General features: G+C 43.9%; 1 protein-coding gene across 1 annotated transcript in view; it reads right to left on the bottom strand.

Annotated features, from left to right (window-relative positions):
- The window catches only part of Anxa3 (annexin A3), a 56,353-nt gene that overhangs the window by 15,821 nt on the left and 24,644 nt on the right, over positions 1-15,888 (bottom strand). The window contains exons 5-9 of the mRNA XM_006975360.3: positions 14,214-14,327; positions 10,045-10,135; positions 5,107-5,186; positions 1,409-1,465; positions 965-1,058 (exon numbers count right to left, since the gene is read on the bottom strand). Of these exons, the coding sequence (XP_006975422.1) occupies positions 965-1,058; positions 1,409-1,465; positions 5,107-5,186; positions 10,045-10,135; positions 14,214-14,327 (436 nt within the window). The remainder of the gene's footprint in view (positions 1-964; positions 1,059-1,408; positions 1,466-5,106; positions 5,187-10,044; positions 10,136-14,213; positions 14,328-15,888) is intronic.

The following is a 15,888-nucleotide window of genomic DNA, read 5'->3' as shown; positions in this document are numbered from 1 at the left end:
AAAACCTGAACATATGTCATCGAGTGTACAGGAAGATTATTAGCCTAGTACATTTTTTTTCCAACAACTTTTTGTTGCTGTTTTTTGTTTTGTTTTGTTTTGTTTTGAGATGGGAGTCTTACAAGTAGTTCTAGCTGGCCTGGAACTTTCAGAAATCCTGCTTCTGCTAGGATTAAAGGCATGAGCCAACACATTTTGAAAAAAAAAGGAAAATAAAATTTGCAAAGAGATACAGGGGTCAGCCTGTCTCTGTTTTTCAAACCAAGCCCTTAGTAAACCCAGCAAACTATCGCGCCCTTATTTCACAAAAATCACCACTGAAGGTAAAGAAGTGCAATTTCAGAGTGAAAAGTCTCAGCAAACCCCTTCTGTTTCCTCAGCTCAGCATCAGGTCAGTCCTACCCTGCCGCTGTCCTCAAAACTGGCACCTGGCAGCCGTTGCCATGATATGGTCATGCTAAATGGAGCTCTGTGCTTCTGGAACAGCTCAGGGAGACGCGTGAGTGAGAGGGTGGGTGGACCCCGGCATCGGTCTGAGAAGGAGAGCTGGTTCCCCCCTATCCTGCTCTCGTTTCTCCTCACGTCAGAGAGTAGCCGCTGTTCGTCACCATTAATCAATCCACAAAACTCCCTTTCATCACCATTAATCAACCCTAACTCCCTTTCAGTGCCTGTCCTTTCCAGAAGGTGGCGGACAAGGAGAGATGGGGTGGAAGCCCCTCCACCCCACAGCAACCAGGCTTCCAGCTCTCGGCGGGATTGCCTGCATCTTCTCCATCCTCTTCTACTGCTTGCTACTCACGGGGTAGGGAGCCTACTCAGTCTTCAGGACAAAACGAAAGAGAATCGCAGTACTGCCGTGAGTTAAAATGCAACTTCTCCATTTGGTTTCCTGAGAAGTTTCTACACAAACTGCCAAGACACCTGCAAAACCAACATGGAGCGAAACAGACTCGAGTCGTACTCAGTTTCAGCTGCGGAAAGCTCCGTAGACACAGGATCTCGGTGAATTTGTCTTCATCAGTGCCCCATTTGTTCTCACCAGCATTGTAGAGGACCTGGACAAACGGAAGCAGCCCTGTGTGTCATCAAAAATGCAGTGCCTTCTCTCTTGGAGGGGATGGAAGGGGAAGAGTGGGGATTTTACTTGACTTTAGAGGCCAATAAAATGGTCTATCATCTACACAGTTCACTTTGAGCAGACTTCAAATCGGAAGGTCCAATGCAGGACCTGGTGGTGGTAGTGGTGGATGGTCACCATCACAGTGGCAGGCAGGGCATGGGCTGGATGATGCCTGTCCCCCAGGCTTTGACTCAGGACAGGAGAGGACAGGCCTGAGTAGCGTCATCTTTGGCAGAGGCCGTCAAGGGTGTGTGTAAAAGAGACATTCTCCTGGCTGTTACTGACCTGGGCATCTTTTTTGGCCAGATGTTCATCCACTTTTAGACTTTCATCTCTTCTACCCTAAATCAGCAGGGGTGATTTAAAGAAGAAAACAAAACAACAAGGTCAATCCTTTAAGGACACTGTACTCCAACCAATAGTTCATCTGGGTAGATTTTTTTTTTCATGCAAACCATGTAGCAGAAAAGTATCGGGCACTCCTGGCTCCAGGTCTGCCTCTGCCAATCAGTCAGTGTAGCAGAGCACACAATCTGGGGCCTCAATCTCCTCTGGAAACGCAAAGGTGTTAGGATGGAAAGAAAAGGCCCAGACAGAAAATATTTATAAAACATATCTGATAAAAGACTAATAATCAAACTAACTTAATAAATTAAGAGGATAATAAACAACCCCATTTTAAAAGAGTAAAAAATCTAAGGAGACCTCTTACCAAAGAAGATGTATAGACAGCAAGAAAGCATATTTAAAGATACTTTACGTCATGTCCCTGTGGACTATAAATTAAAACAGAATCTAGTAGCATGGTTAAACTCCAAAACACTGACAACACCAAATTCTGGGGAAGACAGAAACAATAGGAACTCTGTTTCTATTGCTCGTGGAAATGTAAGGCGTTGCATGCGCATTGAGAGACCGTCCAGCCGTTTCTTACATCGCTAGGTATATCCTTACAGTATGATCCAGCAATTATGCTCCTTGACGTTCATCTAAGCAAGTTGGACACATGTCCATACAAAACCTTGCACATAAATAACTAACTGAAGTTGTATTTATAACTGACAAAGTTTGGAAGCAACCAAGATGCCCTTCAACTGATAAACACTTTATACAACAAAATGTTATTCAGTAAAAATAGACACAAGCTGGCCAGTTATAAAAAAAATGGAAAAACCTTACAGGCATATGCAATATCCATAAAACTGTAAAATGTCATAGGCAGTTTGAGATCACTGAGAAGTTGGCTCTGGAAACAGGACTGATTCTCCAAGTTCAGGCTCAAGCATGTTTATGTCAAGGGTCCTCCAAATGCCCCTGTCCTGGCTCAGGCTGATCCCCTGACTCTTTAATAGGAAGAGGGAAAAGAGCAACTAGCTAAGGGTACTAAGACATCTGGTCTTTGAGAATAGCTAAAAAGTAAGCTATCTCCATCCAAAGGTGACTATTGTTTATCCCATAATATTATGATGTCTGCAGCAGGAAAGAGGAGGGTGAAGCTTACTGCAGAGCCAGGAACCCTTTCTAGCCTGATTGAACAGAGCATCCCCAGTCATTACCGCTAGATCAGTGGTCCTCAACCTCCCTGATGCTGTGGCCCTCAACAGTCCCTCATGTTGTAGTGACTCACAACCAGAAAAACGATCTCATTGCTCTTTCATAACTGTAATTTTTATGCTGTTATGAACCATAATGTAAATATCTGATATGCCACCCAGAGGGGTCACGACCCACAGATGGAGAACCACTGTGCTGGATGGTTATAAGCACTGGCTTGATGATGCTCTGTCTGCTGCTTGACGATTGTTCTTTTGCTTGGAAGCCTCACCAGAGGGGACACAGTGCTCTGCCCAGGACTCCCATGCCAGAGCTAGAGCTGGCTGTTTCAACAGGCTTTCCCCATTTGACGTCTGCTGGATCTTTGCAATCACCAGCTTGACGGGGTTAGCATTTGTCACTCAGTTGGGTACTCCAGTGGTTTTAGCTGGATGTTGTGAGTGTCCACTTTGAATGATTTTTTTTTATCTTTCTGCTACTACGTTTGATTTATTCCTTTATTTTTGCTTGCTATATACTTGGGGAACTCACTCATTCAAAAAACAAAAAAATAAATAAATAAATAAATAAATAAATAAATAAATAAATAAATAAATAAATAAATAAATAAAGCACAGCTCTCATAGGTGAATCTCCAAACCTCATAGAACAGCATATGGTTACGTGTTGGAAGCTGGTCGGAAAAGTCTGTATAAGGAATGACTTAAACTACTGGACACTGTCTATACAAGAGGCAAACTAGAAGCAGAAAAAGATGGGTAGTTTCTGTGGGAGAGGAAAAGGACGATAGAAACCGACAGAAGACGGGCTTCCTGGAGCAGTGGAATCACTCTACGGGAAACTGGAATGGTAGGTACATTCATACTTTTGTTAAAGTCCGCAGAGCAGTTGAGTAAACCCCAACACACTAATCCCTTTGTATGCACTCAGCACCTCACCTACTCCCTCTTCACCTTCCTAACACCGGGAGGGGTTAATACTAGCTGAAGTGTGATGTCACAGGCATGAACATAAATCCCCTAAAGCTTAAAGTAACTTGTTCAGATACAGAAAGCCATTAGGTGGTGGGAGGGTCCAGTTCTGTTTGATCTCAAACCAGCCCCAGGAGCTCTATTTTTCCTGCTTACTGTGGGTGAGTTCACGTCGCGAATGTGGATGTGTGCTGTGACATGCACTGCTGAGACCATGACTGCCACTGCCCTTCATATCTTCGGGTTTGTGGATTCAACCTTCCCGAGGTTTTCAGCAGTTAAAGCACCTCAAGCTATAATGAGGATGAGTTATTTCCAAGCTGCATAATAGCTCACTTTGGCAAGTGCGGCTTCAGCCCTCATGCTGAGCCACTTGGGATTTTCTCCCACATCAGGAGCTGTGTAAATCAGCTGCAAGAAGTCTGTGAGACAGGGCTTCAATCATGTCCTCTCTTAGACAAGCCCGTGAATATGTCCCATCCTCGGTTTTACCATCGTTTTTTATGTGTATGGGTGTTTAGCCCACATGTATGGTTGGGCACGACACACATGCCTGTGTCCCACATGTCCCACACACATGCTCAAAGAGGGAACAGGATCCCCTGGGACCAGAATTACAGATGACGGTGAGCCAAGATGTGAGTGTCGAGACCCCAACCTTGGTCCTCTGAAGAGCAGTCAGTACTCTTAACTGCTGGGCCATTTCTCCAGCCCTGACTTTAGCACCTTTAAAATATATGTTATTTATTCGTATGTGCATGTTGGGGAGCACACAGTGCAAGTGTAGAGGTCACAGGATGGCTCCACGGAGGTGATTCTCTCTGTCCTCTTTTCTGTGGGTTCCGGGGATTGAACCCTGGTTGCCAGAGTTATCGGCAAGTGCCTTTACCTGCTACAGTGCCTCGGCGGGTCTCCTGCCTTGGTTACTGAAATCATGGACCTTCCAAGCAAAATGAGCACAGGCCTCATCTGCTCACATAATGTCTTTCCCAAGGTAATAGGGACAAAGTCCCGAAACAGATACTTTTTTCTGGATTTACTACCCATCTCCGAGAATAATTCTTTTATGCTTTCACCTTTAATTTAAACAACGTAAGTATTCTTTGGAGTTCAGAAGAAAATCTATGCGTCTAAAGATGCAAGCACACCGAAAATGAGCAATTAAGAGTTTCTGTGGGCGGCACATGGGAGCAGCATACTATGAATCTCAACGGAAACACTTCTAATCTATAGACTGATCTGACTCAACCATGATTTTTTGTTGTGGTTAGATCACCATGTGTGCTTTTGTGATCTTGGCTACGTGTTTTATTGATGGTGGCGATACAAATGTGATTCGAAAGAATCATTTCACCGGAAAATGGAAATCTCACTATCTTCACTTTTGTTAACTCCCTGAAAACGATTTCTGAGCTTGCAGCTTACTGGGGAGGCAAACAATAAAAAATAAAACCTTACATCTGCCAAAGTCAGTAGAGCTTTCCGGAAGTCACCAGATGTTTCAGAACTAATGTCATCTCCGAGACTCTTCTTATACACTGAAACCAAACAAGAATGGGATTTAGTCGTGGGAAACTGAAACACACTACTACAGAGCAGAGTGCAGTGACCTATGTTTTCGCTCTCTGACTTCCTGGTGCTCCGCTAGTGTGGGAGTGGGGGGGTGGAGGCACTGCGCTGGCAGTGATTTCTGCCGTGTGTTGAGAGGGGCCAACCATAAGAAGACTTGTGGTTCTCGGTTGAATTGTGGTTCACTTCATCGGACAGTGGCTTAAAGAATAAATACACAGGGTGGGAATCTGCTGGTTGGCCTTCAGGTTTCCATGTCTATCTTCTTTCACGTGAGACAGCCTGAAGGCATGTTCTCAGGGTTTCTCCGAGCTAGGCGCAGCCCAGGTACGAAGTTCTTGATCACGTGTAGGCAGGCATGAATGCTTTTGCAGGGAAATCCACTCAAAGGATGAGCCTTGGACACCGTCATCCCTTTCTGACTCTGTCATTCCGTAGATCGAGGCCTGAAGCTTAGGCAGCTGTCTGTCACTATGAAAGATGGGGCTTGAGTTCCTGAACGTTTTGAAAAGCTGTCATACCAGTCTACAATTGTCAGTATTTTCACCTCTACATATATTAGAGTTAAATGCTGATTGTGTGTGAGTCACTGTTATTGTTCAGTTTTATTGAATCTAACTTTCATCTTAAGAAATACTCCTAGATTCTATTATTTAAAAACAAAAAGAAAGCCATCCTCCAAATACTATTTTTGCTTAACCAATGCCAGCTTTGTGTTCATGCATTTTAGTATACACTAGTTGTAGACCCTTTGCATGGCAAGTGGTAACTGTGCCCACTTTTACCTTTTATTCTTATTTTTAAAGATTTATTTTCTTTTATGCATATGAGTGTTTTTCCTGCATGCATGTAAGCGCACTTTGTGTGTGCCCATTGCACACAGAAGTCAGAAGAGGGGTCAGGCCCCCGGGAACTGAGGTTACATTGTTGTGATCCACCATGTGGGTGCTGGGAACTGAACAGAGTCCCCTGGCAGAGCTGCAAATTCTCTTACACTCTGAGCCATTTCTCCAGCCTTGGTTTTTGTTCTTATTATGTTGTACGGTTGGGGATTGAGCCGAGCATCTTATGCAAGTAGGTAAGAGCACCACCAATGAGCAACATTCCCTGCCCTGTCCACAGTTCCCAGTGTTTGTTCTGCTCCCGTGAAGCAGTGGTTCCTGGATGCTAATACATGTCTGGATGGAGGTGACACCAGGTGGCAACATGGATTCCATCTGCCCAACTTTCTATAACACCATATAAACGCTCTACATGTAAAGTCATCTTTAAATCAATAGAAGACAACTACAGAGAGTGATAGGATTATCTAATAGCAAAACTTTCCTCAGCACAATCAATGACTTTTTAATGAAATCTATCGTTTTTTCAAAGAAATTCATACAAGCAAAAGGCACTAAAGATATAAATGGTGATACTGTATGCCTACCTCTCAGTCATAATATCATCGTCCTACCCTACATTCTATTTAAAGAAGGAATTTAAATCTAAAAACAAATCAAAAAATGAGGTTCATGTGTTTTAGAATTTGGAGGAGTATTTTGTAATTTTAGAATTATCTAGATAGGACATAATATTCATGCCATGCAGTCTCCCCTGGCTTCCTTCTTCACATTTTTTTTTTGCATGAAGTTGCACTATTAAAAAATGAAAATGAAGTCAGGCGGTGGCGAATGCTTTTAATCCCAACACTCAGGAGGCAGAGGCAGGTGAATTGAATTTGAAGCCAGTCCGGTCTACAGAGCAAGTTCTAGGATAGCCAGGGCTCCACAGGGAAACCCTGTCTCCAAAACAAAACAAAACACCAACAAAAAATGAAAACGAGGGTAGTAGAAGAAGGAAGGGTGGATGTGATTAGCGTTCAACACTCAAATGTATGGAAACGTCACAATGAAACTCATTAATCTGTACAACCAATAGGTGCCAATAATTATGATAAAAAAGAAGCAGGTGAAAATGATTCCAATATAGTTGACAAGTGCCTCGTGCACCTTGAGGCATAACAGGTGTGGTGGTTTAAAAGAAAATGCCCCCCAAAGGGAATGACACTATTAGAAGGTATGGCCTTGTTGGAGTAGGTATGGTCTTGTTGGAGGAAGTGTGTCACTGTGGAGGCAGGCTTTGCAGTCTTATATATGCTCAAACCACGCCCAGTGAGACAGACCACTTCCTGTTGCCTGTGAGTCAAGATGTAAGAACTCTCAGCTACCTCTCTAGCACCATGTCTGCCTGCATGCTGCCTTGCTTCCTGCCGTGGTGATAATGGACTAAGCCTCTGAACTGTAATCGGGCCACCACAGTTAAATGTTTTCCTTTACAAAAGTTGCCATGGTCATGATGTCTCTTCACAGCAATAGGAACCCACACTAAGACACCAGGGTAAAAGAATGAGGATGGTGTTGCAGTAGGAAGGAGCTTGAACTGGAACGTAAGAGTTCCTGATCCCTAATTTGGCGTTCTTTCACACACCAGTGACTTAGAAGACTGGGAAAACCATAGTTATTAGCTGTTTATGTAGACTATTGTGTTACTTCGTTGATAAGACAGCTTGTTGCTTTTATGAAGGTCAAGTTGATGACCTCATTTTTTTCATTTCACCTTATAGGACTCCCTAATAACTTTATACCCGTCATTACATTTATTATGTGTGTGCATAAACACACACGCATGCACCACAGCCCATATGTGTGTCAATCAGAGGACAACTTTTGGAATAAGTTCTCTTCTTCTACCAAGTGGGTCTCTGGAATTGAAACTACATTTCCAGGCTTGAGAGAATGTGCATTATCCACTGAAGTCATCTTATCAAGCCCAAAACCTCAAGTATTATAAACATTAATGATGTACCCACTTGTGCCTATGGTTAACCAGTTGTCTCATCCACTTCAAATTCACATGCTTTCCGCTAAGTTTCCCGAATAGTTGGCAGTGAAGGGAGGCCGGAGGGCAGGGAGAGGAAAGCATGTTACCTATTGGCCGTTGTCACTAGTTCCACCCTGAGAGGCAGCCCATGGCCTCTACAGCAAGCTGCGGGCAGCACCAGAGAGGCACCAGTTCCAGACACATGGGGTCCTCTTCCTAGAACTCTAAACTCTTCCTAAAGCTTCTCTGCTGAGTTCCTGGGGTATCAACACCAGACAGATGGTGCCCACCTCCCAAACTTGCAATTTCAGATAACCCCAACTTCTTTGCCATGGAGTCCTTAACTTGGGTGGTATTTGGTGTATTACCCTCTGTCTTCCATTTCTGTTTTATTTTCTGTTTTCCAAAAGTATGGATACAATTTTCTCTAATAAACTCTGTCTGTTAAAATACCCAGTGTTGTTTGTGGTTTTTTTCTGACTGGACTTTAATTAGTGCACCAATAAGAAATTAGTCACCTATAATTTAGGTATCTATCATTTAATGAGAATTTCTCAAAATAACCTTTCTAATACCCATCTGTGGCCCAGGATTCCCCTTTCTGTGGGCTTCTCTTACAGCAAAAGTGGACCTCCTAGAATCATAAGCTTAGAAAGCATGGCACCATCAAGGAAGGTCCTTAGAGAACTTGATGGGGCTGTTGTATAATACAGCACTGAGTTACTGTTTAGTCCTTTGTTCTTGGGACAAATCCTCTCACTCCCTCTGGTAACTGAGTCTCTTATTCATGTCATTCTTCCGAGCTTTACTAATAAGATAACTGAGAATAGAAAGCAGTAAGATTATAAAGACCAGCCCTGGGATTAGAAGGTGAGTCACATGACACAGTCATCTCAGTCTCTGAGGGCTGGCTATAGGCTGAGCTCAGTCACGTGGACAATGAGTCAACCAATCACATCTGAGTAACAAACTCGGGCGAAAACAATGGCTACCAATGTTCAAGTGAATATGCCAGGTGGTGATTCCTCATCAATGTGCCAGTAGAAGAGTTAGGAGTCGGGACTCTCAGACATCTGTCTGTGTCCTGTCATTTGACTGGCTATGATTTCGCTTCTTTCAGAACAAAATTGTCACTGGGAGTACCACACTTTCTGAGCTCTGGGGACTTTTAGTGAACTACTGAACCCAAATGGGCAGTGAGAATCCTGGATTTGTAGGCCATTCGTTAGAGGTATATGTGTCCTGGGAATGTCTGAGCTTGTGACTGAGTCTGAAATGAGGTGGCTGAGGTTTTCTTTCTTTCTTCTTTTAAAGATTTATTTATTTATTATGTATAGTGTTCTGCCTGCATATATGCTTGCACACCAGAAGAGGACACCAGATCTCATTATAGATGGTTGTGGTGTGGTTGCTCGGAATTGAACTCAGGACCTCTGGAAGAGCAGCCAGTGCTCTTAACCTCTGAGCCATCTCTCCAGCCCCGTGACTGAGGTTTTCATACCACCTCTGAGTAGACGCAGAATTACATTATAAGGATCTTCTAATTTTTAACACAGACTTTTAGGACTTTGGCCAATTATATTGAACCTAAATACTCAGCACTCCTTCTAAATGGCTTACCAAATATCCCACACCAAAAATCACAAGTCTGAGTGGTTTTTAACTTATGGTAGAACTATACAATGATGTGAGACTCTTATATTGATGAAAATGATTGACTCAATTTAAATGATTGTTGAGGGAAAAGTCCTCTGGAGCGATACTGTTATAAATGCAAGATGCTAATACTATTGTTATGTGGCAAATCATATCTTTCCCTAAGAATGCACAGTCCATGTTAGAATGCATCTTTCCTTCCCTGTCTCTGGTCTCCTCAAGATACTTTATGATAGGTGAGGTGCTGGGAGAAGCAACTTGGCTCACACATGTGTGGTCAGTGGTAAAGGCAAGAAGAAGGCGGGTCACCTGTATAATAGGCCTGCGTGATCTCCTTCATCTGCCTGCTTGTCCTGGTGGTTAAGATTTCAATCAAGGTATCTTCATCCGTCCCAGTGCCCTAACAAGGAAAAAGAAATCTAATTTTAGAACACTTAAAATAACTTAATTTCATGCTTTTCAGTCTTAATAGCTTATTTTGTACAGATGAAAGAACAGCTCTGAGTAAATCAATGAAAGATCTCATATTGCTCTACCGTAGTTTTCTGATTTCTCCATGCATTTTAGAATTAAAACAATAAGTCATCTGGAGAAAACTGGCATCAAGTGTTTCAAGAAAGTACCCTACTCTAACGTGAAAATAAGTCAAATAACTCTAGGAGGAAAGAGCATAAAGAAAATGCGTGTGTCATTAATGATCGCAAGAGATGGCCTAATAAGCTCCGCCCACCACGCCCACTACTTTCTCCATATAGAAAGGGCTCTGTAGCAATTTTGAATGTGTGCATCCTGATACCTCTGGGCAGGTTGGTCAGCATGTCCCAGCCTTCTCATACACAGAGGTTTTCAAATCTTCAGTAAATGTGTGTCATGGGCCTTGCTGGCTTGGAGCCCAGTTACCTCTAAGCCTTGTTTGTATCAAGGTCACCGACTCACACTGTAAGCTCTTTGGAATGGAACTCAATCAAATAAAGCCACTGAAACTTACAAACAGAGGTTCAGTTCTGGCCAGGATGCCTGCCACTGAAATCATCCATACAACTATGATACATTCATACATCCATACATTCTGACCAGAATAACTGCAGGCAAGTGCTAGGAGAGTCCTTATAGAGAGGCTATAAGACTTTCCTTAGCCTTTGTTTTATTTAGTTGACTACTGTTGCCAAGAAGTAGAATCCAGTGGCTAAGATGAGAGAGCCTAAGACCAAAGGATCTTAATAGTACCGCCATCATTCTTGTTCCAGAGTCCTTACTGTGGATTTCTGCTTAACCAAAGACATCATTTTCCAATCCATGTCGGTGATTCTGGCCATAAGAATCACGCCTGTTAAGCTCTCCCCACGTGGAAGCCATGGAAACACACTGCTCACGTTTCACTTTAGACTGTCTGCTCTAACTCCTGCTATTTGCTCACAGCCTCCACCTGCCACACCTTTGGGTCTGCCCCAGGGTTCATGATGAAGACTTGTTGTTGCCCCTGGTAACCGACAGAGCACATATGGGTGAGGTACCAGAGCTGGGCTGTTTCTGCTCGTCATGGGGCTCATCTCCTATGCCATGATTGTCTGGCACACTTTCTTAGAGATGTGCCATGTGCTGGGGCTCTTCTTCAGGGGTCAGAGCCTCAGGGCAGCCTTAAGGCTCACTTTCCCCCCCCTGCTGTTTCCTCTTCATCCTCCACTGGCATTTCTTACAGAAAATCTGCATATCCGCTTCCAGCTGGCCACGTGCTTCTCAGATGCCCCTTCTCTCTAAGTCTGCTAAGCATCTACATCGTTTCAGACTTTGATGTAGGATAAGAAATAGAGACTACAACCTGTGAGTTCCCTTAGCATGATGAAGACTCATATCTTAGTTATATATATGCAAAGAAATGTACCTTTAAAAAAGAAGAGAACAATTTAGGCAGCAATAAGATAAATTAAAAAAAAAAGTTCTTTCTGTAAGTGGTCCTGTGGTCATCTAAAAAATTGTTCACTGTTCACTCACTGCAGAAAACCCCACAGAATTAAGAAGGAGGTTCGAGTCTTAAAGCCCACCTGTCAAACTACCTAGGCCATCAGGGTGCACATCTGTCTACCAAGTACCTGAAAGATGTTACTTTCTACAAGTCACATGAAGTGCTGTGTGGCCGGATGCTTGTAATTCCAACAGTTGGGAAGGTGAGGCAGGATTATGAGTTAAAGGTCACCTGGGCCACACAGTGAGACCTTGTTTTCTTTTCTTTTTAAGGTAACCATTCTATTGCCACAGTGTAGGAATTGAGATAGACATGCCCAGAAAGAAATGGGGTGAGATGGCCCAAAAGGAGAGCTGAATTCTTGCTACGCATACTTGAAATTGCAGAGTGTATACTGAGATTCAGGTTCTAAGTGTCGCTTCTCTGGTCATTCAACATATCCACGTGACAAAGTGTAGCATGAATCTTCAAAGTTCTTATTAATAAAGTCAAACCCTAGGCCAGTTATTGGGGTGAATACTGGAAGGTCAGAGAGACAGAACAAGCCACATCTATCTCACCTCACCAGTTCCTCAGCTGGTCCTGTTTCCTCAGACTGGAAGCCTCTGAGTCCTCATCCAGAATGAATCCCAGCTGAACTGTGCTGCTTCAAAGCCTGAAAGCTTAACCAGCCGAATGCTTAACCAGCCACATGCTTAACCAGCCAACTTCTTAACCAGCTACATGCTTAACCAGCCAAATGCTTCTAGTTTCTGGTCCTCACGCCTTATATACTTTTCTGCTTTCTACCATCACTCCCTAGGATTAAAGGCTCGCTTCCTGGGATTAAAGGCGTGAGTCACCATGCCTGGCTGTTTCCAATGTGGCCTTGAACTCACAGAGATCCAGAGGGATTTCTATCTCTGGAATGCTAGGATTAAAGGCGTGTGCTATCACTGCCTAACTAGTGGCTTTTCTGTTCTCTGACCCCAGATAAGTTTATTAAGGTACACAATATTTTGGGGAACACAATGCCACCACAGATTCCCTGGACTCTTCGAGTTCACAGGGTCAGGTTAGCTTATGCCTGAGCTGCTTGCATGGAGATGATCCTCACCGAAATGAACAAACTCTTCCTGCGCCAGAAGAGGAGGCTATACAGAAGAAAAAGGCATCCCAGAGGGGGGAAAAAAATAAAAAAAATAAAAATAAAAACCTCCCCCCCCTCCTCAAATGTCTGGCCTGGGGATAAACTTAGCATAAAGTACACACAAATGCACAAATGGAAGTTAATCAAAAGACAATAACAGTAGAATTGGTAAACTAACATGGAATTTCTGAGGAGAAGGAACCTAGACGGAATACCATGGATAGGGACCCCCAAACAAGGGTGCTTGCAATGCCCAAGAAGCAGAGAAAAGGCCAGTGAAGCGAGCACCACTGAATGCAGACAAAAGAGGAAGGGGATAGTCAGTTTTATGTGGCAGCTTGGTCAGGTCCAGTCCCTGGCTATCCAGACAGATGCTAATCTGTGTGCTGCTGTGAAGGCATTTTATGAATAAAGTCCATTATCAATTGATTTGAAGTGGGACATACTTCAGACACTCTGCATTCTGACTGGGCCCAATTCATTCTGCTAAAAGGCCTTAAGGGAAAGCCAAGCGTTCCCTGAAGAAGAGGCTGTACCTGTGGGCAGCAGCTTTGGAGACTGCGGAGGGCTCAGGCCTTCCCTGACCACCTGCCCTGCAGATCCTGGTCCTTATCACCCAGACTCTGCCTTACAGTAAAGTTCTTATTAGAAATGTTCTGCCGAGTGGCTCTATTTCTCCGGGGAAGGCTGGCAGGGTTTTTAAAAGAATCCCAGATAGACAAGGGGCAGCCTTGGGTCATGAAGGTGATGAGAAGTCTGGGTTTTAGGTGTTCACTGGAGATTTAGGGAGGCAAATCACATTGACTCACTTTAAAGTTATCTTTATAAATTGAAGTCTGCCCATCCCATTGAGAGCAGTTTCCAGTGGGCAGAAAGGGAGCTGAAGGGAGCTGCTTAGGGTACTGATAAAGTATAACCAAGAGGTGCGGGTGGCCACAGCAGAGTGGGAGCCACGGAGGGAGACGTTGGCTTCCGTCCTGACGCTGTCTGAGATGTGCTTGTTGCTGTAGACTTAGAGCAGAGTGCACAGGGACTTGGTGAGAGGTTTGGGGTTCTGAAGGGTAAAGCAAAGCAAGGGGCTAAAAATAATACAAATCATGGGGCCCGAGTAACGGATGGGTGATGGTATTTATGTTCGGTGAAAGAAAAAAAGAAACTGAATATTTATTAAAGAAAAGAAAGAAAAGAAATAAAATATAACTGTCCTTGCAGCCCAGGGGCATTTGGTCTCCAGATTGCATAGAGCTCCCCATAATCACCCCATCCTTTAAAGAGCACAGTCAAAAATGGCATTCAAGCCCACTAGGTCTCAAATGAGTGCTCAAGAGTTCCCTAGTCATGATGGCAGGGAAATCTGGGGAGCGTCGGTTTGTGTAGGGCTTGTACCTTCATGGATTTCTTCAGCTGCTTTGCATCAAACAGGGCCGGTGCAGTCACAAGGGCCACCATGATATGCTCAAAGTGGCCGGAGAGGTCACCCTTCAAGTCATCTTTCAACTCCTAAAATAAAAACCCCAAAAAGGAAATCATGAAATGTGTTTCTTTTCTCTTTCTCAACAGCCACCCAGGGGAAAGAGAAACGCAAATCTAAGTACCAAGCAAAAGCGTGCCCATCCACAGGGAAGAGCAGGAGTGCTGAGAATATCTCAGTGGACATTAATCTTCATTTTATGATGTTTTCACAGTGTTCTGCCTTACACAGACTTTTGCAAAGCCCAAAGGAAGCTTTACAAGCTCACCAGAGTCTGGGACTGTACATTAAAATGCCGTCCCTCTAAATACCCTGCTCATTACACATTGTACGCATGTACCAAATCATTACACCATACTCACAAATATGCACAATTAAAATAATAACTGATAACTAGAAAAACAGAATGAATGCGTTTCTTAGGTCCTTGGTGCTTCCAAAGGAGGGCAAGGGAGGAAGGGAGAGGGCTCTCTCTGGTAAACTCTCTGTTCCTGAGTACCTTGCTTCTCAGAGACCCCACTGGACTCCAAAGAGAAATGGGAAGAAAATGGCTGGTTAGTCTCCTTTAATGGATCCTGGGGCATTCCAAGCAGGACAACGGCGTCCTTTGCCACTGTTTCCACACATTACATAAGAAGTCCGTGTGTGTGTGTGTGTGTGTGTGTGTGTGTGTGTGTGTGTGTGTGTGTGTGTGTGTGTGTGTCTCCCTGTAAGGGCAGGAGCGTGGTTTCTATTTCCAATATTCAAAGGAGTGATATAGAAGAGTTTTCTTTTCAGGCCTGGCAGCTGGCAGCCTCTCAGGCAGCTCTGATGATAAAGACCGACACCACGACCACCCACCAGGGACACAGTGGGGTCATGAGATGGAGCCAAGTATCACCCTGCTGTAACTGCAACGGGGTTTTCGTTTTTGTTTTTTGCCTAAAGATGCTAAATTCTGATATCATCTGTCCTCAACCCAAAGGCAAAGAAATCCTCTCACTTGTTCTCAACCCATCACACAGTGAGAAATGGTGGTTGCCCTTTGCCTCCATGGACTCTTCCTGCACGTGTTCCAGTACTCTGAAAGGCCAATGGACCATCCGTGTCACCTACCCACCTATATGTGAGGGGGGGGGGTTGTCCAGATGCTTGGCAGTTCATTCATTTCCATACATGTTTAAGGGCACCTAATTAATGCTGGACATTATAGGTAGCCACATAAAAGTATTCAAACACGAAATTTAATTTTATCGTATAGTATATGGAGTGTGTGATAAATGGTGTCTGAGGAAGGAGTTTTGATGCCTGGGGGAAATGGGGAGCACCGTCAGGTGATGGCTGAGCTAACTGTGATGGCCAACAGCCTGACTGCTCTGTGTGTACTCCGTCCTTTCCATACTTCATGACCCACGGCATCCAGAGTAATCTTTCCATTGTCTTTGTAATTCTGGGGACGGGACAGAGAGCCTCAGAAGTGCCAGGCAAGTACTCTACCATTAAGCTAAACCTCCAGGTCCCCAAATAATCTTTTAACACTAAAAATTGGACTAGATTATTCCCCTGCTTAGATACTTCCAATGGCTCCCTATTGTAGGATAAAATCAAGAC

Source organism: Peromyscus maniculatus, chromosome 10 (assembly GCF_049852395.1).
Source record: "Peromyscus maniculatus bairdii isolate BWxNUB_F1_BW_parent chromosome 10, HU_Pman_BW_mat_3.1, whole genome shotgun sequence".
Taxonomy (NCBI): Eukaryota; Metazoa; Chordata; class Mammalia; order Rodentia; family Cricetidae; genus Peromyscus; species Peromyscus maniculatus.
Note: the sequence above shows the minus strand (reverse complement) of the source record. Positions and strands in the feature narration are given on the sequence as shown.